A 26,847-nucleotide genomic window follows, 5' to 3' on the forward strand; every position below is an offset into this window, starting at 1 on the left:
GTATGATAGTAAGTAAATATAGATGACCTTATAAGGAGGTGTCATTATAGGGTTGTAACATGTCATTTTACAAGGGTGTCTCCTTTACTGTATGGTATTATTATGTACAGGATGTCTACATACATTTATGTACACATTACAACAATGCTTCAGGTATTTCTCTTTGATTTACAAAATTTAACTAATCAGCTTTAAAGACGATATGTGAAGCCATTAATTATCAATATACCAGGGAATAATATCCTAAACAGTTACAAGTCATATTGATCAGACTAAAATTTATCATATCATCAACACATTTTCTTAATTAATGTATTTAGTATGAAATATAAGAAGTATACAGTAAATAAATTGCCAAGATATATATAATTATAGTTTATAGCAGTTAAATGTTTATGATTACAGATGTATGAAAGATTATCAGAATTTATATGAACTCAGATGTTTTCAAAAATCTTTGAATTGGTTTTTTTTTTAATATACAGTATTGCTAAAGATAAGACGTGATCTGTCTTTTGACCAATATATATAACAATCAGATTTGCTCACGTTTGAAAATTTGAAATTTCCAAAAGTATCTTCCTTGTATTGTCACATTTAAAGTTTTACAATTCAGCGTTATTATCTTTGGAGGAACCTATTGTCTGTAAGATAAGGAATATATCAATGATACATTTGTTTTAACAGACATGCATACATATTATCTTTTGGATTAGGTATGTAAAAATTGATGTAGGATAATTACAGCTTATAGTGGTTTTTAGTGTAAAAATAATAATAGTTATAATTATAACCTATAGTGGTTTTTAATGTAACATAATACAAGTTATAATATTTGAATAAAAAAAATTCAACCATGCCTGTTAGTAAGTGATGTTTTTTGTTCAAATTATGTGTTGATTACATGCATATTCATTAAAGAAAAGAGACTATTATGGGATGTAGTAAAATTCCACAGAATACACCACAATACCAAGGTTACAGGATAAACAACCGGGCCGTGCAGTAATACCTTGGCTCTGAGAGGCCATTTGTTGTGGGGCAGATTGCTGACCAACGCTCTCCAGTTTAGAAATAAATTCAGAGGCAGCGACATCACGATCGTGGCGATTTAGAGTGAACTCATCCTCTTGGATAGATTGCCTATCTTCCGTATCTGAAGTGTGCCGAGGTCACATGATATCAAACTACAGGTCACATGACATCACATTATAGGTCACATGATATAACAATAGGTCACATGATGCCAACTAAAATCAGTTTGTCAATCACAAACAGAAAATCATATGACTTATACAATCTGGTAAACTAAATCTGCACAAAAGTTATCAACAAAGTTCCCGCTAACATCTGAAAACAAGAACATCAATTAAAATATCAAAAGTAAACCTGACATTTTTGAGACAAATGTTTCTATATATCTATAGTAGCTAAAGCATATGAATAATGATTGATGCTAAAGCATATAGCATTTTCATAGAATGCAGAGAGCAAGCTGGCTGAACTCTAGAGAAACCTATAATTTCATTTAGCAAATTTTTCAGAAATTCTTTTTAACTGAATATTATACTTCATTTCACAAAGCTTACTTTTGAAGTATAATGTGAAGTTGATATCCATAAAATACAAAACCTAAGCTAAAAATTTTCCCCAACCTTTACATGCATCTTATTTGTATATGTATATAAAGATTTTGATAATTATTTATGTTAGTAAAGGTATACATAAATATAACCATGATTATCAAATCATTTATAATCAATGGATAAATAAATACACACAAAAAGGGAGGAAAAATAAAGAAAGACAGGGGGTTATAGTATTACATTGATAAGAAGCACACTAAGTTTGTGTCAGTCATACGTTATAGCTGATTTTAGGTTTCCCATAGTTCAGAATATCAGTTACAATGTTAGTAATTTTTCCCATTGTGATATCATTGAAATAATTTTGGTTTAAAGAGAGAGAGCGAGACAGAGAGTAAGAGAGAGAGAAGACTTTTGAAGTCTGTGAGTATATAACAATAAGCCATGCTGTGTAAGTTTTAGGTTTTATTTTAGGAGCTTATGGCGGTCGTCAGCCAATGACAGCTAAAAGATAAGCCATTTTTATATTCCCAGTTAGTGAAGTGAATTATCTGTCGTTGTTAAACAGTCTTTGGATTGTCATGCAGCAAGACATGCTATATGTGCTGACAACGTTATACCTTGATCTTTCGTCTGTCGTTTATCTTTCACTTCGGCGTATTTATCCAATTGTGAAATCAAATCAAAGAAATCCTCCTGGTTGCTTTCATGTTTGATGTCTTCTTTAGCGACACCCCTTCGGGAGTCAACTTCCGATATTATCTGGTCATCATCGCCCTGTTCTGTATCTACACCGGCAAAAAATGGTCACCATACATCATTACTTACTTAACCTGTGTTATGTAGTTATTTACAATAAGAGGACCACAGCAGATGAGACAACACATTCCCTGACTCTCATATGACTGCTCCCTCCCACATACCCCAAAGCAGAACAGTTGTCTGATTAAACAAAGACTTGTGAAGTATGAATGAAGAACATGATGGAGTGCAATAATTGATCAGCATGATATTTTTGTTATTGATTGATCAATTTGTCAATTTTTTTTTTTTTTTTTTTTGGGTGGGGGTGGGGGGGGGAGGGGAGGGGAGTTGTTTGTTTTATTTGTTTTTTTGTTGTTGTTTTGTTTCTTTCCCCATAGAGCCTTTGGAAATCTCTGACACAAAATACTACGGAATTTTCTTCCTTTTTTTATATTTTGATTTATAGGGGAATTGGATGACCACATTTTTTGTTGTACATTAAAGACACTCATACTACTTGCATATATTTGTTATTAATAAGAAATTATGTATGAAGGACAGATCTCCTTTCTATACAATTAAGGACAGAAGTTTGAAATTGGCAAGATATCAACCATTTGTTGATAGATCTATTCAGTTAGATTCCAATTCCCAAAGTAAATTTTAACATGGATATCAGACTCTTGATATCTCTTATGAAATATGCTTATTGTTTGACAAAACTATAAATGAGAACAAGTGATAAAATGAAGATGAAATAAGGCTAAATGCAAATGGGATGGAATAAGCATGAAGACGGAATAAGCATAAATAAAGAAGATGGAATCAGGGTAAATGAAAATGAAATGATGATGACTACATAAATGAAGGGATTTGGATGCAAACATTTAAATCATTCTACAAAGATATACCTCATAACTATCCATTATTTGAAAGCTCCTTTTTTAATTTCAAGATTACGATGATTTAATCCATGAAGCAGCTTAGTTTATTGACTAATATGACTAAAAGAAATGTGTGATTAAGATACTCGTGCAGATTGACATCTAAATCTATGAAGTATTTAGCACACATCTGAGTCTACTGTCTCTGTTTAAACAAGTATACAGGACTAGTCTAATTGATTTCTCTTGGCCACACCTCATATTTGTACTATTTCACATTTTACTACACACCTTCTTCACGCGCCTGTGGTGCTGACCGTTCCTCCACTGAGCCCACATCACTACCTGATTCTTCAGCTACTGATTCCGATTCCTGAAAAATACACGAGTTTGGACCAATCAGAACCCAGGATAATGATAGCCAATCATATGATCTGTACTTCCAACATTAGTTAATTAACAGCCAATCTGTGTTATACAAAAACACTGTATGATATACTACTAACATTAGTACAGTAACCAAGTTAATAACTATCTAATACATGTAAAAAACGCTTTAACTTGCCATAATTGATTCGTGAATAGTTGTTGTGCCATAAGTGTGACCATCAAGTATTACGTTTACAAAATTTTTTACAATTAATCTATACAGAATTTAAAATCAATGCTTGTAAATATTATAACAAAGTGGACCTGTTGACTAACAAAATCTCAGGTTCATCTCTACAATCAAGTAAAATAATTGCCAAACCATAGAAATGTTCCAAATTTAATAATTATTCCATTTTGATAACAAAGAAAACATGCTTTAAAACATCTACTTCATACAAATGTATATCTAGCAAGAAAATAGAACAGTAACTCTCTTTGTTCTTGATTAAATGTTTATATATGAACTAGCCTGTAAATATGAAAACAAAAGTCACAAATACATGTATAATGCACACAATGTCATGAAATGACCTTAACCTATGACCTTTTAGTCTGAAAGGCATTAAGTAAAATCAGCTGTAAAACCGTAAAACAATTAATTTTGTATAAAGTGATCAGGTTTGCATGTTTATTTATAAAGCAAGACCAATTGTTTAAATTATTGAAAGAAAACAATTTCCATGCCAAGAAGTGAATAAATCAGTATAATAAAATAGAGATACAAATATAAGTGCTTTACAGAGTCAAAAACAAGAGGTGTTAAGGAATGATGGATTGATGAGGTAATTATAAATACTATATGTCCCAGGCCATTTCAAGATGGAGACAATTTTTTTTTTTTTTAATTTTCATTTGGAATCTTTTGGATCGAAATACAGTGTAGATGACGATTCCCAACTATAGACAACTAATCATGGTTCTCGTTAAAAGCCGGTTGCCGGCAAAAACAGCCGTCTATGTCCTTGTTTACAACCAGCTATTTTTGTCAGAAATAGGTATTGGCCATGATAACGGCGAGCGGCCCCAAACCACCTATCATTTATTTTCAACCATCTATTAAAAAACTTAGTGAGAATCCTGCTAATGAACAGTTACATCCAATGGTTTCTCCTCTTATGAGATCAAAACAACATATAACACACAGATAAAACATATACGCCATCTTCTGACAATAAAACTATTTCTAGTCTTCCTTGGTTTAAAATGCTAAATTCCCACACAAGTTGAGGGGGATACATGTACATCCTAGATGCTCAATGGGTTACTATCACTGATGTTATATCCACCCCCGGACTATCTCAGAGTAAAACTGGATGTACTCCGGGAGAAAAAAACTGACCAATCACAGGCAGAAACTTCCCTTTAATATTACAGAGAGAGTGACGCCAAATTTCAAAGCCACACGATCAATCTCATTCTACCTTTATTCAATTCTTTTTATGTACATCAAAGACCAATTTACCTGTGTTTTCTGTTGCCTTCAGTTTTGCTACAAGATATTTCAGGGATGGATATAACGACAGCGATAGGAACACCTAGAGTATTGAGGACACTACAGGAATGATAAAATAATTTTTTCAATATAGAACCATGTTTTATAAAAATTTTAGTAGCAGTGAATATAAGGAATGACTTTTTAAACAAATAAATGGACTACAGTGTTGGATATTAATTAAAAAAGTAATTCCTTAATGTCTCATTAAAATCATTTTAGTAAATTCAAATTTATCTATGTAATGTGCTGTACAATGTGTGGGGTTAGGAGGAAGGATATTGATTTCATTATGAATGACTTTAGATAAAAACATCTTCAATGTCTACACTGAAAGATTCTAAAATTATCTTTTCTTTCTAAATGACTATTTCTAAGATTACGTTCAAAACATTTCTTTTGTTCTCTGTGCAAAATTTCCCCACAAAATGGTAGTACATTCACATATGTTTGTCAAACCAAGATTGTCAAACCAAGATTTGCAGAGTAACTTCTTCATCAAGATATGCTAAAATTTCATCTTAGAGGTAATTTTTACTTAAATGGATTCATTTTTATACATCAAAAGGGTTGTCCTTTATTGAGAACAAAACTCAATTGATAGTTTCTTTAATTACATAAATTGTATAAAGAATCTAATTATCTAATTTCTTGTTATCAAAATATCTTATACCCCTCCCCCAAAAGCAAAATTTGACTGTTCAGAGTAAATTAGGCCTAAATCTATTTTGAAATGTTGATGCCAGTTCAAAGTTTCACTGCAGTGTAATGGTACAAATAAGGTTACGTGCTAGGGGAGGGTACAGCAGCACTACAACTAGGTCACAGTGACCTAGTTCTCACCTGGTGAGGCTCTAGGTCGTGGAGTAACTGTTGTCCACATGCAAAAATGGAGAGAATCGGAATAAGGAAATGAATAAATAAAATAATTTAAATAAAAAAACATGCATATTTTTAATACAATAAATCATAATGAATTGGATTCAATGGGTTGGATCCTGGAAGGGAAACTTGTAAATAAATGCTTTTAAAAACAAAAAGAAAAAAATATTTCTACAGATCATTTCATATCAACTTTTGAACAGTAACAAGTGATGAAAATGTTCAGAATGCATATAAATTGTAGCAGGGCTTGAAAATACTTTGTGTTTTATGGGAATATATATGGTGTCGTGGTCCTATGCAAGCTGTAAGAGTGTGTGTGTATCTTGTTCACATGTAGCTGTTGTGTATAATATGTCATTGTCTCGAGCGCCTGTGTTGTGTTCCGTCTTTTTATTGGTCGATCGTGCATGTATTGTTATAGTCGCGTATATATAGGGGTGTTCTGTCCATTTCAGAGTGGTATACTGAAGGATTGAGTTCCTGAACCAAATAGGTTTTAGAGGCGGGTAATAGGAAGCAGGAAGGGGGCATGTTTATAGTTATAGGATGGTAGGGTTTCAGGTGGGGTATGGAGGGGTTGACGGGGGATATTTTGTAAATATATGTGTTAGTCTCATTGTTGTTGGGCCCTACGTCTTATGTAATACATTGTTTAATATGTACATTGTAATATGTCCTTATAACTAAATATTGTTACGTGTTACAAGTCTTTGTCTCGTTTTCCTTCACTGAAAAAAGTCAAGCATAAACCCTACGAACCTGGGTTGAAACACACAGGTTGGGAGCTGGATGCAGTTTATCGTTATATACAAACTGGACCCGTCTCGCTCCTGTTGCAAAATATTAATTGTATACATTATATGGTCAAAAAGTAATCTAAATGTTATTTTTGAATTTTGCTTTTTTAATATTTACAGTTAATGTTCTGCAGTTAAAATGAAATGACCACTTTGTAATTTGATGTTGAAATAAAAATAATAAAAAACATGCTTGATGATTTTAATATTGCACTTGGTACTAAAAGCACAATCTCAGACACAGGATACTTATTATGAATAAAATATGGTTTATAAATTGATTGTCATAAACTTGTGCTTTGGAAAGGAAAGATAAACACAACATGGACATTAAGCTGTTTATATCATACAATATCAAAAGTAATTTTAACTGGAAATTTGTAATTAATTTGAATAAAAAAAATATAACAAAAATGTGTGTTTTAAAACTTACATGCATTTTATATTTCTGCAAGATATTTTGGACCATTGTTATTATTGATAATGAAGAAAATCAATACAACCATCATTGCTGGTATTCATAATATTGCAGCTTAAACTTTTAAAATGAATTAAAAATAAAAATCAATTATGCCCTCCACCTTTAGACACCAAACATATTACTAATATTTTTTTTCTAAATGTGGTAGAAATTGTCTATAATTTTAACACAGAGAAAATTTTACCTTGATGATGTCTTGTTCATCATACTGGACATCTAATGACATGCCTCTTTTCATGGAAGAATCTCTAGAAATACCAACTTCTTCTGTGAAAGTGTCAAAACCTGTTTAGGAAATGTTTAAAACATGTTTAATATGCATGAAATCAAAGCACATGATCACACTGGCATGTGATCCCAAATGTTTAAAGTAAACAAAGTTACTATGGTAAAGCCACAAATTTTGCTGACTGACATTACATGTATAACAGTACAATGTTGTACTTTGTAGTTTTGCCTATAAAAGATGTTTGTCACTTATCTCATTTCAACTGTTTCACAGTGTTTGTACACAAACACAACTACTTTCTAGGTACACTTGCCCTACCTGCTTTGTTTTTCTGTGCACACCAACTTTTCTTATAAAACCTTTTTTGATTGGCTAATTTTTTCATTTCCTTGAGTATGATATTGGGTTATATGATTGGCTAATTAGGAGCATCTTCACTGTTTGTAAAACCACATCTGATTGGTGAATTAGAAATTCAGTGCCTTGTAACAGCTTACCTGATTGGTCCATAGCTACCCTAGCTGCTGCTGCCTCTACTTCATCTTCTACTGTTTCCACATTGTACATGCATTTTTTGACAACATCTTCTCTGTTTATTCTTGTTAAGGCTTTTTCTAATGCATTACCTGAACAAAAAAGGAAAATTAATTATTTCAAAATATTACTTTCAAGACAATATTGCATTTGAATATCTGCACAAAAATAAGTTACTCTGTGCAGTTTATGTCACAATAAGATTTAAATACAAAAGTATCAAAAATAAGTAAGAAAATGATTTTATCTACTTTTAGATAATATCGTATTTGCCAGGTAATTAGTACCCTGGAAGGCACTCAAAGCCACACTATATGTAACTATCAACAAAACTTTCAGCAGTTGTTGAAAGTCGATAGATGCAAACATGCCTTAATTTTAAACTGGTCGCCAAAGAAGTTACAATTATTGCCGAACGGAAGTCGGAAAGTTCATGACCCGTTTTCGGAAGAGTTTGGACAGATGTTACGTAGTTACGGTAGTCACATGACGTTCTCGGCAACAACGTTACAATGTCGGCTAACTTCAGCTTGTTTGACTAAGTGGGACCCACCTAGCAATGTTTAATATTTATTTGATTTTTATCAAAATATAACGAATCATAATCGCTCATCTTGACTTCGATTTATTCCTGTCTCTGCTTGATTTACAACAGGATTCTTTTTCAATATTCTTCTAAATCATGAAAAGAAAATAAGAGAGATACGGATATTGGGCCTTTAAAACATGATGACAAAGTTTTTATACCTGTTGCTTGCTCTTTGTCCTTGGCTGCCCAAAGTTGGAGCATGGCAAGAGCCTGGTCGTTGACGGTGTTGTAATCATTTTTTATTTGGTTTATCTCCCCTGAGGTGAAGTCCAGCTGCTGAGCCAAGACGACCCAGTCTCCCTTCAGTGTGTCGGCGACGTCTGTCAGTTTTATTTGAGCCCGACTCACTGTATCTTCTATTACTGTAAACAAAATAAACAGGAATTATATATGTGTGTGGTAATAAAATAAGACCTGCTAAGTACCCACATCCCTATTCTGTATTTGCATATTCAGGGTTCTCGTTAAAAGCCGGTTGCTGGTAAAAACAGCCGTCTATTTCCTAGTTTACAACCGACTATTTTTGTCGGTAATAAATAATGGCCATCATGGGGGCCTGCGGCTCCCAACCACCTATTATCAATTTTCAACCATCTATTAAAAAACTCAGTGAGAACCATGCATATTACAGAGTTGTCTCCCCTTGCGAGTAGGTATTGATTGTGACATGTGTTTGCGTCAATTAATAATGACGTCACAATCAATAACTACCCCCAAGAGGAGACAACTCTGTAATATGCAAAGACCGAATAAGTGCCCCCTCTTCCCTTTTTAGGCCTCAATATCAATTACCTTGATTTAAATTCAGGCTGAAAATATGAAAACAGTGTATTTCTTTATTGATTTCTATTGAAAAATGATTTATTGCTTACTTTGTGCATTAATTTTATAAAAGGTTAGTCAAGACTTGGTTCTGTTAAACTCACCCTTTTTTTGGTGTGGAATACTCAATAAAAAGTAATGACAAGGTTTGTTATTGATCTTACTCATTATGATGACTTAATTGTATCAAATTCCAAGTTAATGAATGTAATATTTGAATTTGTTGTACTTGTATATTTTCATCAAGTTGACTTAAGTACCTTCATATATCAAAACAAAAAGAGACATGTCAAGACAGTGTCATGAGTAACACAATTTCCCATCCATTTCATTGCAAATATTTCTCACAAAGCATTCCAACTCTGCTATGTAATATAGGAATATATTTACAGTGAACGAGTATTCAGCTTGATACCAATTCACGACCAGTAAACTACTCACCTATACCATACTCTTTGAGGAGTGAGGATCGTTTCCGGAGCTCCAGGGCCGCGTCCCCATCCATTTCCATAGAGCTGGAGGTGGACATATCAGGCAGGGAGATATTCAGGTTACAGATCGGGGTCTGTGGCACTTCTCCGCGAGCCACCTTAGGCTCCTTCATGAATGCCACACGTGCTGCTGGCTCCTGGTCAAGGTCACGGATGCGGACAGTGCAAGGGAGTCGGTTTTCTCGAAAAGCTTTGAAATCAACGTAGAGTTGGTCACCGGACTTGGTAATCGGGATGAGATTACCAGCCATCTCTACAAACTGTTGTCGGCCTTCTAACACCTAATCAAATAGGATTAGATAAAAAATAAATCACTAATTCAGCATACCTAAACCAAAATATCAATAACTTAATTATTATTGATGATCAAAACCTGAATAAATAATTTGGTACAAATATTCTAGTTTCTACAGAAAAACTCCAATCAAATGTACCTAAGTTATCTCCCCTGAATAGTTATGATTATTAGAATTAAACAGTAAAAGTCTAACCTCTACGTCTCGACTCCTTGCTACTTCCACGAAATGCTCTTGTTTTTCAAGAGTCTTGTCAATCTTGTCATCAGTCATGCAGAACATTCGGAGCTTGCCTTCTTGTTCACCTGTGCGTTTGGCAAACACAACGAATCGTGCCATGTAAGGAACCACGACAGCTTCGCGGTACAGCTCTGTAGCCATCCTAGTAGCATCAGTGTAGTTCTGGCAGTCCATCAACCAGAATCTATAATAGTAACGATTAATTTAAATTAAGTCGGAAAGATACATTTCAATGAAATTAAATTAACTCTTAATAATTCTAAAGTCAAACGGATAAATCTAACATTTTTGCTGGTGTTTTATTTCGCCTTGAGCCATATTGTAAGATTTACTGCTAGTATTGTAATTTGATACTGATGAAGGCACCTCACTATCTAAAAGTCAGTGAGGCCGTAATAAAATTATAAAATTCTTGTAAAGCAAAGTGGAGTGTTTTAACATTAAGTTTGGTATAGGTTTAACAGAAATCATTGAAAGCATTTGGTACTTTCTAAATGAAGTATGAATCAAATTACCTTCCTGAAACTCTAGTTGTGAAGGACACACAGTCATTGACAAGTTTGAGTTGTGTCTGGTCGGTCAAATCATCCCAAATGGCCACATCTGTTCCCTCTGTAATATAAAATAGCTCCATTGTAACTTGTATATTTAAAGCCACTTTTCTGAATCAGCATTTTATGCCTTACAGTATTGGTCTCCACTAACTCTATTGATGTTATCCAAAGCAGTTTTGTACATACCAATGCTATTCCATATTTTCATATTACAGAGTTAGCTCCCTTGCGGGTAGGTATCAATTGTTACGTCATAACCTACTCGCAAGTACAGATATGCAAATTCAGAATATGTTCTTGTGGGCTCTAACAGTTGTTCTGTTTACAAATATATACTTTTGAAAAATTTAGAGGAAACAATGTAATAGTTTCACCAAAGTAAGAAGAAAAAACTTAAAAAGGAAGATAGCTTAATTCTAAACAATAGCAGTCAAATTACACTGAAAACTTTTATATGAATACATCTTATTATTTTTTCCTTTTTTAGTGATCCTGAAAGATATGTTAATCAATATTAATTTTAATTTTTTTTAATTTCTTAATTTTATGTAATATAGATTCATCATAATATTATCATGTCCATTAAGATGTCAAAAATATTTTATAATATAAAAATATCATCAATACACATCATAGAAGCAAATATTCATAAAAATCCTGGGAATAAAAATAGCTTCATTAAAGCAAAGTTCTCTAAACATCTGTAGATAATGACTTTTGTTCAATTGTTATAATTTGAAATAAGCAAATTCAGAAATATATCGCCATGACTTAATCAATACGGTGATATAAGCAAATTCAGAAACATATCGCCATGACTTAATCAATACAGTAAGTGTGCAATACATGTGATAAGCAAGCAAATAGTATTAGATTTTTTCAAACACATTATTCCTAACTGCCAGGAAAAACATTAACAAAGCAGTGAAAAATCATCAATGCAAAACTTAAAATGAATTTTTTGCATTTGAACATACACCTATAACAACTCAATATATTATAAAACTTCTGTAAGAAATTTTTATAAAAAATAGCCAACAATCCAAAATGATTTATATGTCAATTTTCCATCTTTTCAATATGCAGAATGATCTATTTTTTTCTTAGCAGGGATTTGTTCTTTTTCTCACATAATTTGAGTGAAAAACAAAACAATACCATTTTTCAAGTAAATCAATGGCTTACAGCAATTATCCCTACCTAAACTCATAAGGGTAGACAACTCTGCATATTGAAAAGACTCAATAAGAAAGACACCGACACAACGTAGCAGACAGACACAAAACAATATTGGGGACATTGATATGTGAACACTGAGACAAATAAAACATGTTTTTTGCCCTTTTACCTTTGTTTAGGGAGTTGTTGGAGCCTAACTCACCGTAAGCATAAAGAGAAGAAAAACAGATTGTGAAAGCAGAGAGAACACAATGTGAAGTTGTAAATATACATGGTGGATGCAAGCAGTTATTAGGACTTCTTTAACATGTAGATTTATTATCATATTACATTTACAGTTAGTCTTCAAGACTGGCCAGCAGCTGCAATGATATTTGTGTTACAGCTCCAATTTTTAGTTACCTCCCCTTAGCTGGAAAGTTAGAAGCTGATTTTCATTTTCTCAACTTTTCCGTCTTTCCTTCCCCTTTGATAAGCAAACTGATGGCCAGTCTATATTCTCACAAGAATTTTATTTGTTAGACAGGAAATATGTAACAGCAACACAATCTAATTTTAAAGTTGGAGGCATTGTTTAAGTATTTATTTATTATCAATATTCATAATTGATTTTTTTTTTAGGTAAACAAATATTTGATGAATGCATTCATTAATGTACAAAATATGATACAAATCATATATTATATGATGAAAACAACAAAACATTTGAATTGAACAAATACTTCTAAATGTATGAAGAAATGAAACAAAAGTTTGATAAATTGATTAATGAACTAATGAATGTAAAAAGTAAAATTTATTTGTGCAATCTACGCCACTCTATGCAATCTAAGTTTTGGTGCAAATTTGCTATTCCCATTAGAAACTTTGGAAAAGGTGATGGTATTAAATTTGTGTGAAAAAATAAAAAGATTTTCCATTTTAAAGATGCAGTCGTTTATCTTCACAGTAAGAAGACTTTTTAACTAATTTTACATAAGTTTTGATATCAATTTACTCCTATCAGATAAGGACAAGGGGATTTATTTGACCTTTAGAAAAAGTGATTGTTCAATAGTTTTTGCACTATTCAGTCTTTTAAAAATAGAGTTATCTGCCCTTGTAAGTGCCAACTATATTACATTACACGCAATAAACAAACCAGAGATGTAATAATCATCACCTGAACACAAGAGGAGGTAACTCTACGTCATAAAAAGACAGAATGTAGATTAAAACTCATCCTGATTTGTATTTCTTTTACTTCACCAAAACTACACATTTTTTAAAGATGTCTTCAAAGACTTGATGAAAACTAATGAAATGACTTTGGAAGAATTGTAGCTCTGTATAGTTTACAGTCCTATATGTGTGTAACAAAAAAACAATTTCTGTGATACAAGTTGAAGAAGAAATGTGTGTTATGCTTGGTTGAAGGATAGAGCTGTAGCAAGACATCATCAGAAACAAGAAATATTGTATAATCAGTTATTTTGGGGTTCAATATTTTTAATCTGATTTAACAAAATAAAACTTCAATAAATCAAAATTTTGTGATCAAGCTTAACAGAACATCTATTGTACCTGCATGTCATAACTTCATAAATCAATTTTTTGTATGTGCAATACCAAAAATATTGACCCACAAAAACAAGCTGATTTATAGTATGTTCCAATTGAACTGAAAATAATATTTGATGCAGTGTAACTAATTGATGTAATTACAGTAAAACTGTCTTACCAACCTCTGTATTATAAACACCATCTGTTTATCATGATTTATATAGTTTATTGTGGTGCCAAATGGTTGATTTCAACACTATTGGCTATAAAGACCATTATTTTTCTTTGACCAATGGGTGGTCTTTATAAACAGATTTGACTATAGAATCCTAATCTTCAATAAAAGTTTTCTGCAGTATTACGAAAGTGGGGCAATATCTTTTATGTTGAATTTACATTATATCATATTTCATTGATATTAGATTGATAGACAAATAATATATATAAAAAAAATCTTCTTAACATGATCCATGAAAAAAATGAGTCGCAGTCTTATGTGGAAACTTATCAACTGAACATTTCACTATGAAACAATCTCATTTTAGAATTCTTTACAATGAATTTGAAATATGAAACTGTTTCACATAATGCAGCATGAGATGCATGTAATGATGTGTGCACATCACAGTCAAATGGTTTCACATAACAATTCAGATGTAATATGAAAACAGACTTCATATAGCATGGTTGTAATGTCCAACTCTACACAAGCATTGTGCAAATAGCTATACATGTTCATGTGAAAATGGGCAAACACTACAGATGTGTACATGCAAGAAGTAAAAGCCAATGCCAACATAATAAAGATGAAGCACATTAGCTGTACAAAGAGACTAGAAACACAAAAAGGATTTTTGGGAACGGGGTATAAGGGTTATGGGATCATGAACTGACAACAAAATATCTACTATTTTTGGGTGTGATTTAACATAAACAAGTGATCATTGAACAATAACTCACAAACCAAAGCTGTGTTTATAGAAATCTAGAACTCTAACTAATATCAACCAAATAAAGCAAGGAAGAGATTATCTCCCTTTGTATGCTACAGACCTAAGCTTTGTACATGACATCGTCATAGCAACACATCCTTACCGGAGATACTGTAGAGTACTCGTAGACTTGGCAGGTCGTCACGGTGAGGATTAATCATTCCTTTTTGCTGTGCTTTCGGGACAGGGATGGTCAGGGTGATAGTCTTGTGGAATTTACGTCTTCTTGGTTCCACGGTCACGATAGGACTAACGGCCACACGGTTGCCAAGCAACTTGGCAACAAGGTCGGGGCTGATTGGCTGTGCCTGGTGATTGATTGACATTTTGGAGGATTTATAGGTATGATGAATTTTTGGTGATTTGTACTGAAGGTATTGAGTTTTCTTGGTGGCGTTATGCAAATCAGGACAATAAATATCAAAGTAAATTGAACAAATAAGGAAACGAAACTTCACAGAATGGCAACATAGGGTGGCATCAGAATGGCTGATTATGGGGCATTGTGGGCTATCGCTGTTACTAAATGGAGCGCTACCATACACCAAGGCAGACCAACACACTAGAAGCAAAGAAAATATAGTGCATAAAGGGTAGGTCTTCATTCTATATATAGTTGCTTTAAAAAATGTCTGCTTGAAATTCCACTAGCCTTACAATAGGCCCGGCTGGCTAAAAATGGAAGAGAAATGAAACCAGCTCACAAAATAACCTTACCTTTTCATCTCTTATGTATTTTTACAATTGATATAGAAAAATTCTCATGACAAATTATAAGGGTGTGCTTCTAGCTACCAAAACACTAATGCAATGCCATCTTTGCCAACCCTATCACTTTATTTTTTCTAGACTAAAATTGTGATGAAAAAGAAAATGAAAAAGAAAACAAAAGCTAAAATAAAGAATCAAATAAAAATGAAAAAAACAGTATCTTGAATAAGACAATGAATGAAACTCAAGTTTATCTTTTAAAATATATTTTACATAGTTTCTGTGAAGTTATAATTTCCAGTTATAAAGTTTCATATTTCATATAATATTTCATACTTTATAATAGTGTAATAAGTTGTATATCAAAATATAAGACAATTGGTCTAAATGATTAATAATGATTAATCGATGAAGAAATATAAGATACCCAAGGGAACCAAACAAACATAATTTGACTAAAGCTGTAACTATGACCATGGCCACAGTCTGTGAATATTTCTACCAGGGACATCAGGGACATGAAATGGTACATGTGGGACATACCTGCAGGCCAACACGAATTTTCTTAGTGAGAGCGCCCTCAGGGAAAACAGCTTGAACCTGAGGCACGACTGTGGAGCTAATCACGCCACCTTCCTCTCCTACGCTCTGTCGTTCCTCCCGAACCCTGGTTACCAGTGCAAAGTATCTTGGGAAATCATCTGTCAGGATACGGGTGATGCGTTTGTTTGCCAAGTCATCCTCATGTTCCAAATCTGCAGGCAAATCACAACAAAATATTATATCTAAAGATATATACCGACAATGTTCCTATTACTATCAAATTCACTTCAACATTGGGCGATCAGAGATCTCAAAATTATTTTTTCTAACTTGTTGACCTATCTAACTTAACAGTCTTACAAATGTTGATACAAATAAAAAGAATATATGGTTTTAAGCAAGTACTTGTCTGTTTGCTATGAAGGACAATTTTACAACAAATCTGTGTTATCTCCCTTGAATAAAATACCATCGTCAACAAACCAGAGTGATCTCCCTTACTGTAAGGCTTGCATGAAGGGTATACATAGTTACCATAGTTTCAGCTAAATCAATGATATCTTCATCATACTCAAGACCTTGGTTCGCCATATAGACCGAATTTACTTGAATGGCTCACATTTCACGCAGAGTGATCTCCCTTACCTTCCAGACTCTCGTTCAGAGCCTTGTTGACAGCGTCGTCTGTTGCTAAGATGGGGTGCTCTTCCCATTTCTCACCGTTATCACTTCTCAAAATCTTGATTTCACGTTCCTTTCCTCTCAGGGAAGCAAAATGTGGGATCTCAATCACAATCCGCCTGAATTGAAAAATGGAGTATAATTAGTTAAATAATACAGATATTGTTAATCATGATAGCTTATATTATGAACCATGATTCCTGAATTAATTTTATAGTTTAAACTTCATTAAAATCTCTTAACCAAGCCCAAAATTTTCAGTAAATTGAATTGAATTTCAATAAAACTCAATTTAATTGCAGAAATGAACCAATTTAAAAACCTTTAGGTGCTTTAATTTATGAAACTTTATGCTGCAAGGATTTATAATGATGAGTTGTATTTATTTTGCCAGTCCTTCAAAGCCCTTTACAAAATAATGCACCAAGTGATTTTTGTACTACTGATTGCTCCATATGTTTTTGTCCTGATGTTGAAACTTGGAAATTTAATTAACGAGGAGTTATTTATAATTAATTAAAGAAGAGCCAGATTTAGTTGATGAATTAATTTATCTGTGTTCAGCACTTGTACACCGTACCACAAACATGTTTATAAATCTCAAACTTGTGATCAAGAAGACTATAGTGGTAAAATGTAAGACTTAGCACCATCATATTCATCATCATCATCATCATCATCATCATCATACGTTTGTCAATCATTTTGGAATAGGCGGAGCAATTTGGGCAATAACCAGTAACTAATTAACTAATAATGCATGATACTATAAAAAATGGCTTACATCTCTTTGAATTACACACTCTCAATGCTGCATTTTATTTGTCTGGCATTTAAAGCCTCAATTTATCTTAAATGACATCAATAAACTTTCACAGAAAAAATAATGTTTAATTTCTAGCTGTTTTGATAAGACATAAAATGCTTATTTAATCAGTATACAAACAAACTGTTTTGGGAGGCAGAATAATGACTCCCTTGTATTTGTCTTAAACAAATTCCATTCCCCAAAGATAGCAGACAGTCTGGATTCATATTTCTCAGACAGAAATTGATTACATAATTTCACAGAATAATGTTGGTAACATTAGAAAGAATGCAGACCTAAAATTAGTGGATTGAATAAAGGACGCTCTGTGTAAAAACTGACATTTTAATCTTTACAACATTCCTGTAAAACACAGACTGAATAACACTGGCAGACATAACAGATAAATATGTATGTTACAGATATAAATATCATAAAATACAAAATACTGTCCTTCACTGTAAACAATGGCACAGGTTCATACAGAAATTTCAAAGCACAGTCTGACTGATATTTCTGTGTTTCATCTCTTTTGGTAAATGTTTTAGAAGTTATTGAAACGGAAGAAGGGAAGGATGGGGCAGTTTCCAAGATGGCCATGAAAATCTGTTTTCCCAATACAAATAATATTTATTATTTCTGTAGGTCACTGTGTCCCCATGCCTGCATGTGCATTACATGTACAGTCTATTTATAGTACACATGTGTGTAGTGATAGTAATGTGCCCCCATCTGGCTGGTTCACATACACCCGCCCTCCCCCCCCCCCCATACTGTGCCCAGTCCAAACATCTCAGCCCTACACACATCTCATACAGCCTCAATCACCAAACTTTAACTATCTTCCATTTCTTATTCAGCCTCAATCTTATACATCAAGAAACTATTATCATGTTGCTTTTCTCATTTATCTAGAAAGTTGTATCATGTAGCAGTATGTTTTTCTCTCACATGTTGACTATCAGCACAATTGTTTCTATGTTTTTTTCCTCTAATTTAAAACCTATCCTCCTCCACATGTTTAACAAATTGTTTCTATGTTTTTCCTCCTAATTAAAACCTATCCTCCTCCACAGTGATTCTAACACAATTGTTTCTATGTTTTTTCCTCCTAATTTTTCCTCCTCCACAGTGATTCTAAAACCCTATCCTCCTCCTCCTAGTGATTCTAACACAATTGTTTCTATGTTTTTTCCTCCTAATTTAAAACCCTACCTCCTCCATAGTGATTCTAACAAATTTTTCTATGTTTTTTCCTCCTAATTTAAACCCTATCCCTCATTTTCTATATTTTTTCTTCCAAATTTAATTCCCTTTTCTCTCCCATGGTGAGCCTCAGTACAATATGAATTTTTCCTCCAGACTCCCCCATGGTGAGCCTCCTCACTAGCCAATGAGATAATTGGCCTACAGATGAGCCCAGCTGGTTTCTATGACCCCCATGATTCTGGTCCATCCCTATCTCATACTCCCCTACCCATTACCACACTCTAAGTCTTGACTACAAGTGTTTAGTACCACATGCCTCTAAGTAATTAGCTACCATACTTCTCTTGGGAGAACCCCTTAGTTTGAAAAATTATAAATCATGTGACATGACAACATTGTTCAGGAATCTGACCACTCTAAGTATATATAGACAACTTTTAGACACACACCTTTGAGAGTGTCATTATAGACAGATATTAGATACACATATCACAAAAGACAGATTAAAGATACTCACTTCTCCCAAACTTGACTAATATAATCTTACATGGGCCTGTCAGGTGGACAGGGATATCTCAACCCGAGTGAAAGATTTTGGCTGGTCAACCCGAGACTTGCCAAGGGTTGATGGTCAAAATCTTTCACGAGGGTTGAGATATCCCTGTCCACCTGACTGGCCCATGTAAGATTTTTTTTCCTCCCATACTTTAACGAGAAACGGTGAAAATTCAGTTGATATGAACGTCCATGAGCATAAAAATGGTCGCCGCATGTGTTGATGACGTCACTGTCTAGCGCGTGTGAGCTGTCTTTTCTCTACCCCGGTAAAAGACAGTTATCTTTTCAATAGCAACCGCGGGATAACCCTGTCAATTATGAGAGAAACGATTTTCTTCCATACTTCTCAGGGATATCCCGTGGTTGCTAGGGAAAAGATATCTCTATCTTACACAGAGGGGTGTAAGACAGCTCACATAACGCTAGACAATATGTTACGTCATCAATACATGCAGCGTGACTGCGGCACGCATTGTAGTTGACATCATCAATTTTGACGCATAACGATGTGTCTTCGATAATGGCGCGATGAAAAAGCTGGAAACCAACTGGAATTTCATCATTTTTTCTGCTAAGTATGGGAGAAAAAGAATCAAACATGGGTCTGTGAAGTGGACAGGAATAACTCAACCCTCGTGAAAGATTTTGGCCGTCAACCCTCGGAAAGCCTCGGGTTGACCGTCCAAAATCTTTCACTCAGGTTGAGATATCCCTGTCCATTTCACAGACCCATGTAAGATATTCTATTAATCTGCAGTTGCCAGGGAAAAGATAACTCACATGACGCTTGACAATGAGACAACGATACATGTGGCGATTATTGTCGAGAACGCCATTAATTGTCAACACTATAAAAATAATACCTAATCTGATTTTTTTTTAAATATGCAAGAAAAATAATCGTACATGGGTCTGTCAAGTGGACAGGAATATCTGAAACCTCGTGACAGATTTAGGCCGCTTGACAGACCCATGTAAGATTCTATTAATCTTTGACAGGTCATCATAGACAGGTTTAAGATACATGTATTTCACAGGGTCATTATAGACAGGTTTAAGATACATGTATTTCACAGGGTCATCATAGACAGGTTTAAGATACATGTATTTCACAGGGTCATTATAGACAGGTTTAAGATACATGTATTTCACAGGGTCATCATAGACAGGTTTAAGATACATGTATTTCACAGGGTCATTATAGACAGGTTTAAGATACATGTATTTCACAGGGTCATCATAGACAGGTTTTAGATACATGTATTTCAAAGGTTCATTATAGACAGGTTTAAGATACATGTATTTCACAGGGTCATCATAGACAGGTTTTAGATACATGTATTTCACAGGGTCATCATAGACAGGTTTTAGATACATGTATTTCACAGGGTTTATAGACAGGTTTAAGATACATGTATTTCACAGGGTCATTATAGACAGGTTTAAGATACATGTATTTCACAGGGTCATTATAGACAGGTTTTAAGATAATGTATTTCACAGGGTCATCATAGACAGGTTTAAGATACATGTATTTCACAGGGTCATCATAGACAGGTTTAAGATACATGTATTTCACAGGGTCATCATAGACAGGTTTAAGATACATGTATTTCACAGGGTCATCATAGACAGGTTTAAGATACATGTATTTCACAGGGTCATTATAGACAGGTTTTATACACACACATGTCTTTGACAGCATCATCATAGACAGGTTTAAGATACATGTATTTCACAGGGTCATTATAGACAGGTTTTATACACACACATGTCTTTGATTGCATCATTATAGACAGGTTTTAGATACACATGCTTTTGCAGGTGCCTCCATGTCACATGTCCTATAAGAATACATATATACAACATCTGAAATGTCAAACCCACTTCCTGTTTTGACAGAAAAAGTAAATTCTCATGAAGGAAACTGATTAACCAGCTACATTGCTAAATAGGTCAATTATCACTAATATTTCTGTCTGCTGTTCACCTCAAGTGTTGGGCGGCAGAGTTAGCAGGCTTTTACAATGACACATCACTAAGTTTACGTGTTTGAAAAGTGACATCACCAGACAATTATGTAACACAAACTTAAGTTCAGACAAAACAGTAATTTGTGTGTATATCGGGAGAATTCAATTAAGTGTATTGTGTGATAGGCAAATTCATTTATAGAGTATTGTGAAAAGTTTACCTCGATTCTAATTTCAAAATAACTTACATACCAGTCAGTTTTCTTTTCAATATTTACTACTTATTCTAAAAAATATTCTTGCTTTGCATAATTTGGGTTGAAGGACAATTTGTCATTTTATCCTAATATCCCTAATTTTGAGATAATCACCAACTACATAGTGGCTGAATTGTATGTTGAAATGTACACCAGTTGATCGTGTTAATCTACATGTCACACCAGTGTCTTGTTTCCTCTCCACACATAACACAGGAAGAACATGTCCTTGACAGCCACTATAAGTCTTCTGGTTGTTAACTGACAGAAAATGCTGATATGTAATGTACAGCTTTTTTTACTGTATTTATTTCTCACATTTTTTTTCACCACCTATACTCCTCACAGAAAATGTTGATATGTACCATTTTTTTACCGTATTTACTCCTCACAAAAGCCAAGTCACTCTCATAAGTTATGTAGAGCTTTTTTGACCGTATTTACCCTCACAAAATATAAGTCGCTCCGATAAATTTGGTCATATACAGCTTTTCTTACCTATTTCTACCCTTCAAAGAAAATGTGATATGTATTAGCTTTTGTAACATATTTACTCCACACAAAATTTATGATAAATGAGGTCATAAACTAAAATGTTGATGTGTAACTGCAGTATTTTTTTACCATATTTATCCTGCAATAAGCCCATATGATTAAAACATAGCCTCACATTCATTCATAAGTGAAAGCTATAGCTACGATTTATATAATTTGATGATAAAGCAGTTTAAGATGGGACTTACTACCTAATAGTGCTCTTACATTTTCTAATTAGATTCAGATGGCGTAATTATCATGAAACCTTACTCTGATGTAGACGCTAATACCTGTGGTTTATTATAAATGCAATGAATAAGATACGGGCTATGGAGATTTTTTGAAAGATTCTAAATAAAATCTTTTATCTTCTGTGATGATTTTTTCATTAAGGTACTATATAAAAAAATTTGATAACATTGATGAAAGCTGGCTGGGGCAACATGTTTAATGTTTTACAAATATAGCCTTGTGTTTTCATGGGTATTGGCTGTGTTCATGTACGTACAACGTCCAGCTACATATAGCTCAAACATGTTATTAGATAAGTGTCACAAATGTTAAAAGTTATACCAATTTGATCTGGATTGAATTTGACATATAAAACCATCAAAGGTATAACATTCTCATTTTAAAACAAACTTTTGATACCTGCTACCTGCATGATTTCTTAAATCCAATAATATATACTTGGTCTACTTTGAATAGAATTCAAACTGTTCAAAATGGCTGCTCTATAGACTTGTCTGGAAAAACAGCCAATATGAACTCCGAATCTCTGTGCTATACATGAAACTTGAACAGAAACTTGAATGTGAATCTTGTCTTTTTACAAGTTTTAGAAAAATTTGGATAACCTTGAACTACCCAATGCCAATGTTTAGAGACAGATACACACTGATGTTCATTTGATGTGCTACAATTAATTTGTTTGTCATTTAAATGCCAAATAATATGCATCATCAAAAACAATGGCTCTCTTTTTGTGTTGAGTCTCTTTGAACAGCCATGTGTATCAAACAATATGGTTCAAAATGTCCATGCAAGCGATGGCAGCTGTGGCTTTATGTTTGCTTTTTCATGTGTACTTTTTCTAATTCTCTCCAACATTGATTTAAATTAGCAAAGATACAATCAATTATTTTGTAAACTTTGAATCAAACTGCTGTTCTTTTTTTTCAATTTACCGATTGTTTATTTATAATCAAGATAGAGATTAGATCCTCATGATGTGGACTTGTTTAGGTCTCTTTGTTGTGACGGTTTGGATCAAAGTCTTAGAGATAAATGACTCTAGCAAGTCTAGGACAGGTAAGACATGTAGGTGAATATATCATTGTAGGTAGGTATACATCATCAGAGGTTATAAACAGGACACAATGATGACCTCGTACATACATTAACACCTCCTAAAGTACTCTGTGAACTGCCAGTCAAACTACTTCACTGTTTACAGGGCTAAATCATTGTCCACAAATAAACTATAACGGGCCTATGGGGCATATACTATTTGCTCTGAGAATAGCAAAAGAATCACAACTTGTTTATTTTCAAAGGTCAGGATTTACTGACACCAATTTTTGTTTCAAAACATTAGAAGGTTTTTTACCTTTAATTGAAAGCTCCATCAGAGTATTACACAGATTTATTAATTTCTTATTTTTACATAAATCTTTTGAAGTTTATTTTTTATAGATTATTGTATTTCTTAAACTGTATCCACACAACCAAGACAATGAAGAAGTTAGAATCTATCAACTAATGGGCAGATATCTATGACGTTCTTGTGCAAATTCATTTCCCACACAAAGTTACTAAAGGTAGCCAAGTGTTTAGGATTTCCTGACATATTACAACAAGCCCTCCACCTTTGAGTCATGAGTTTGTACCGAATGCTGATCTGAGTGTTTTTCTCTGTGTACTCTGGCTTTCCTTAACCTCCTAAACCTGACAGATCCTGAAGTGATCCTGACTGCTAGTAGGACTACCCAAACCAAACCAGGATGAATTCCATTTGATAAAATAGGTTTATAAATTGAAACATTTCGCCCGTCTGCTTTCTCCTGATAATGTATTGCTATATCTGCAGTGCTGACACATGGTATATTTGACAGACACTTGTTGTATGATACGCATAATGACCCCCTATTATTGATGGGGCCCCTTACATCATCTGTGTAACAAGCCAGCCTGATAACCTACAGACTATAACACCACTGGTGACCTACACAGTCTGTGTTATATATCTCCACCATGTATAGATCCCTCACTGTGACACAATACATGTGATGATAAATGATAAGTTAACCTTTTCTTTTCCCATCCATTGATAGTGCAAGATTTCTCTTATCTTCCCATTTCATACTTGTTTGTTTGGAGATTTTTATGTGCCTATTTATTAACAATATCCAGGGTCAATTACAGATGTACCTGACATAAAAAGGCAGAGGCAAACCAGAGTACATGAAGGAAAACCACTGCTCTATGGTCCGTACCAGTAGTTGGCAACTGTCCTACATGAGATTCGAACTCAAAACCTAGTGGAGGACTATAATCTCAAAAGGACTAACGATAATAATTTATATGTCGGAACACTTTGATCACTCGGCTACTGTATCTCTTGGATAAATATATGTTCCAAACACTGACCTTTATCCATTGAGGCCTCCTATTTCCCCTTCAGCCTCCCCTACCCCCTTCATTGTTACATTGCCAATCATTACCGTTATTAATAGTTATAGCCAGTACAGATCATAACCATCTGCTTTCTTACTCATTCCCCCAAACCTCTCTCTCCATTCTGAAGGTAAACATTCCTACACTGACTCAGGATTTGTGTAAACATAACCAAAATTGATACTTTCCTCAAATATGATAGAAGTGGTATCAACACTCCATCTGCTTATTCTTTAATGACTTAAACACCTGTCTAATCTGACCTCTGGTTGTCATTACAGACCTGGCTTATCTGACCCCTGGTCTGACATACCTCTCCAATCTGACATACCTCTCTAATCTGATGACTTCTGATTGCTTCTACTAATTGATTCTCTAATCTGGCCAGTCATTCTTTGAACTTCATATTTCCTTATCCCAAAGACCTAGTTAATCTGATGTCTGGTTGTTTATAAAGGCCTGGTTGATCTGACCTCTTCTAGTTGTCTCAATAGACCTGTCTAATATGACCTATGTATACTTTTAAAACAGACTTTTCGACCCAGCTTTGAGATACCTGCATGTTACTGACTTGTACTTTTTTGAAAACCTGTTTAATCTGACTTATTCATATAAATATTGGTTTGTGTAAACAACAATAATTTACAAACTATACTTACCCAAGGAATTTGGTAGCGACTGGTCCCATCTCCAGAATCCTGGCGGCGAGGGCCTCGCCCTCATTGAGGGGGATGGGGTGCATCAGTTTGTCCTTCTTGATCAGTCGGCAGGTGACACGGGTGGGCATGGAGGCCTTACGTGGGGGAATGATGATCCTCACCCCAGAGTGTCTTCGCCCCCTCATGGCGCCCCCACGGGCGTCCACCATGAAGCTTATTAGGAAACTGTTGGTAATAAGAACCATTGTGTAATTATTAGGTTAAATAATGTAAGCAACAAATATATTAAGGAAGCAGGGCTCCAAAATGCTGGAAAGAAATGGGTTTCTCTGCTTGTATATCCAAACACACTGAGAACCTATAGACTTGAGTTCTCAAAGTCGTTTCTGGAATATTGGCAGTCAGTACATAGTTCTTTACACAAGACTTAAAACTTTTCCTTGGAAATATCAATTCAAAGCATTACTGAAGTAAATTGATATGCCTTCATGTTCCAACGACTTCTGTTACAGATGGCAAGATAGTGGATCCTGATCAAGTTGAGGCCACTGGCATGTTTATAACTATATCTAAGGATTTGGGTGGGGTGAAAACAGGCGGGCAGAATTTATCATAACACAAGGAGGGAACATGCAGGGCTAGAATCAGCAAACCTCATGTCTGAAGATGTCCGCTATCAAATTTCCTTCCCAGGGCTACAAGTTTCTCCAGTTAGAAATCTTGGTTTAAAACTTGTCCAATATGCCTTCCAGAGAATTTCACAGGCAGAGGAACTCCGAAAACACACCAACACATTAAAACCCCAGTGCTAAAACTCCACAGCAGTGTACATTCCTTTAGGCTCTGTTATCTCCACTAAGAATTTGAAAATATCAAGAGATCCCCCTTCCCTGTACAGCTCCAACCAGTAGGCCTGCAGACAGCAGACACACACTCATACACTAGCCTCAACAGATGCTAATGTGTACACCTCTGTATGTAAACTTTATCCATCCAGCAGGAATCACACAGCTCCCTAGGGGCTCATTCCCAGTGGCACTGAGGTAGATATCCCTATCAGCCCCTCCTACAATGCACCATGGGCCTGCCTACAGAAGCCTAATAGAGGTTTTATGCAAACAAAACCTTCCAATGTATGGACTAGTGCCTAGCTTCCTTTTAGATCAAGTACTTTTCACAATGAGAGTACAATTCAACTGTGAACTATACACAATAAAACAGGTGAGTCAGATAGCTTCCGTCAATTCAGGTAGGATCTGACAGCTCAGCAAAATACTGTCTTCTGGCGCTGCAGATCACATACAAACTGTTGAATTTAGAAATTAGTTAAAATTCCACAAATGTGCTGCAAAAGCACCAACTTTGGAGACACAGAAATGTCTGTTGGGCCTCCCATCAAATCTGCAAGACCTATGTGTGTATTACTCCCAGTCTTTAATACACACATACTGTACACACACACAGGT

General features: G+C 34.3%; 1 protein-coding gene across 1 annotated transcript in view; it reads right to left on the minus strand.

Annotated features, from left to right (window-relative positions):
* Nucleotides 1-26,847, minus strand: part of LOC138324389 (uncharacterized) — a 182,988-nt gene that overhangs the window by 62,618 nt on the left and 93,523 nt on the right. The window contains 15 exon segments of the mRNA XM_069269457.1: nt 1,013-1,156; nt 2,207-2,374; nt 3,506-3,587; nt 5,982-6,008; nt 7,486-7,586; nt 8,028-8,156; nt 8,812-9,015; nt 9,917-10,247; nt 10,458-10,686; nt 11,018-11,114; nt 12,405-12,428; nt 14,873-15,077; nt 16,024-16,235; nt 16,669-16,823; nt 25,382-25,606. Coding sequence (XP_069125558.1) covers nt 1,013-1,156; nt 2,207-2,374; nt 3,506-3,587; nt 5,982-6,008; nt 7,486-7,586; nt 8,028-8,156; nt 8,812-9,015; nt 9,917-10,247; nt 10,458-10,686; nt 11,018-11,114; nt 12,405-12,428; nt 14,873-15,077; nt 16,024-16,235; nt 16,669-16,823; nt 25,382-25,606 — 2,333 coding nt within the window.

This window comes from Argopecten irradians, chromosome 5 (assembly GCF_041381155.1).
Source record: "Argopecten irradians isolate NY chromosome 5, Ai_NY, whole genome shotgun sequence".
Taxonomy (NCBI): domain Eukaryota; kingdom Metazoa; phylum Mollusca; class Bivalvia; order Pectinida; family Pectinidae; genus Argopecten; species Argopecten irradians.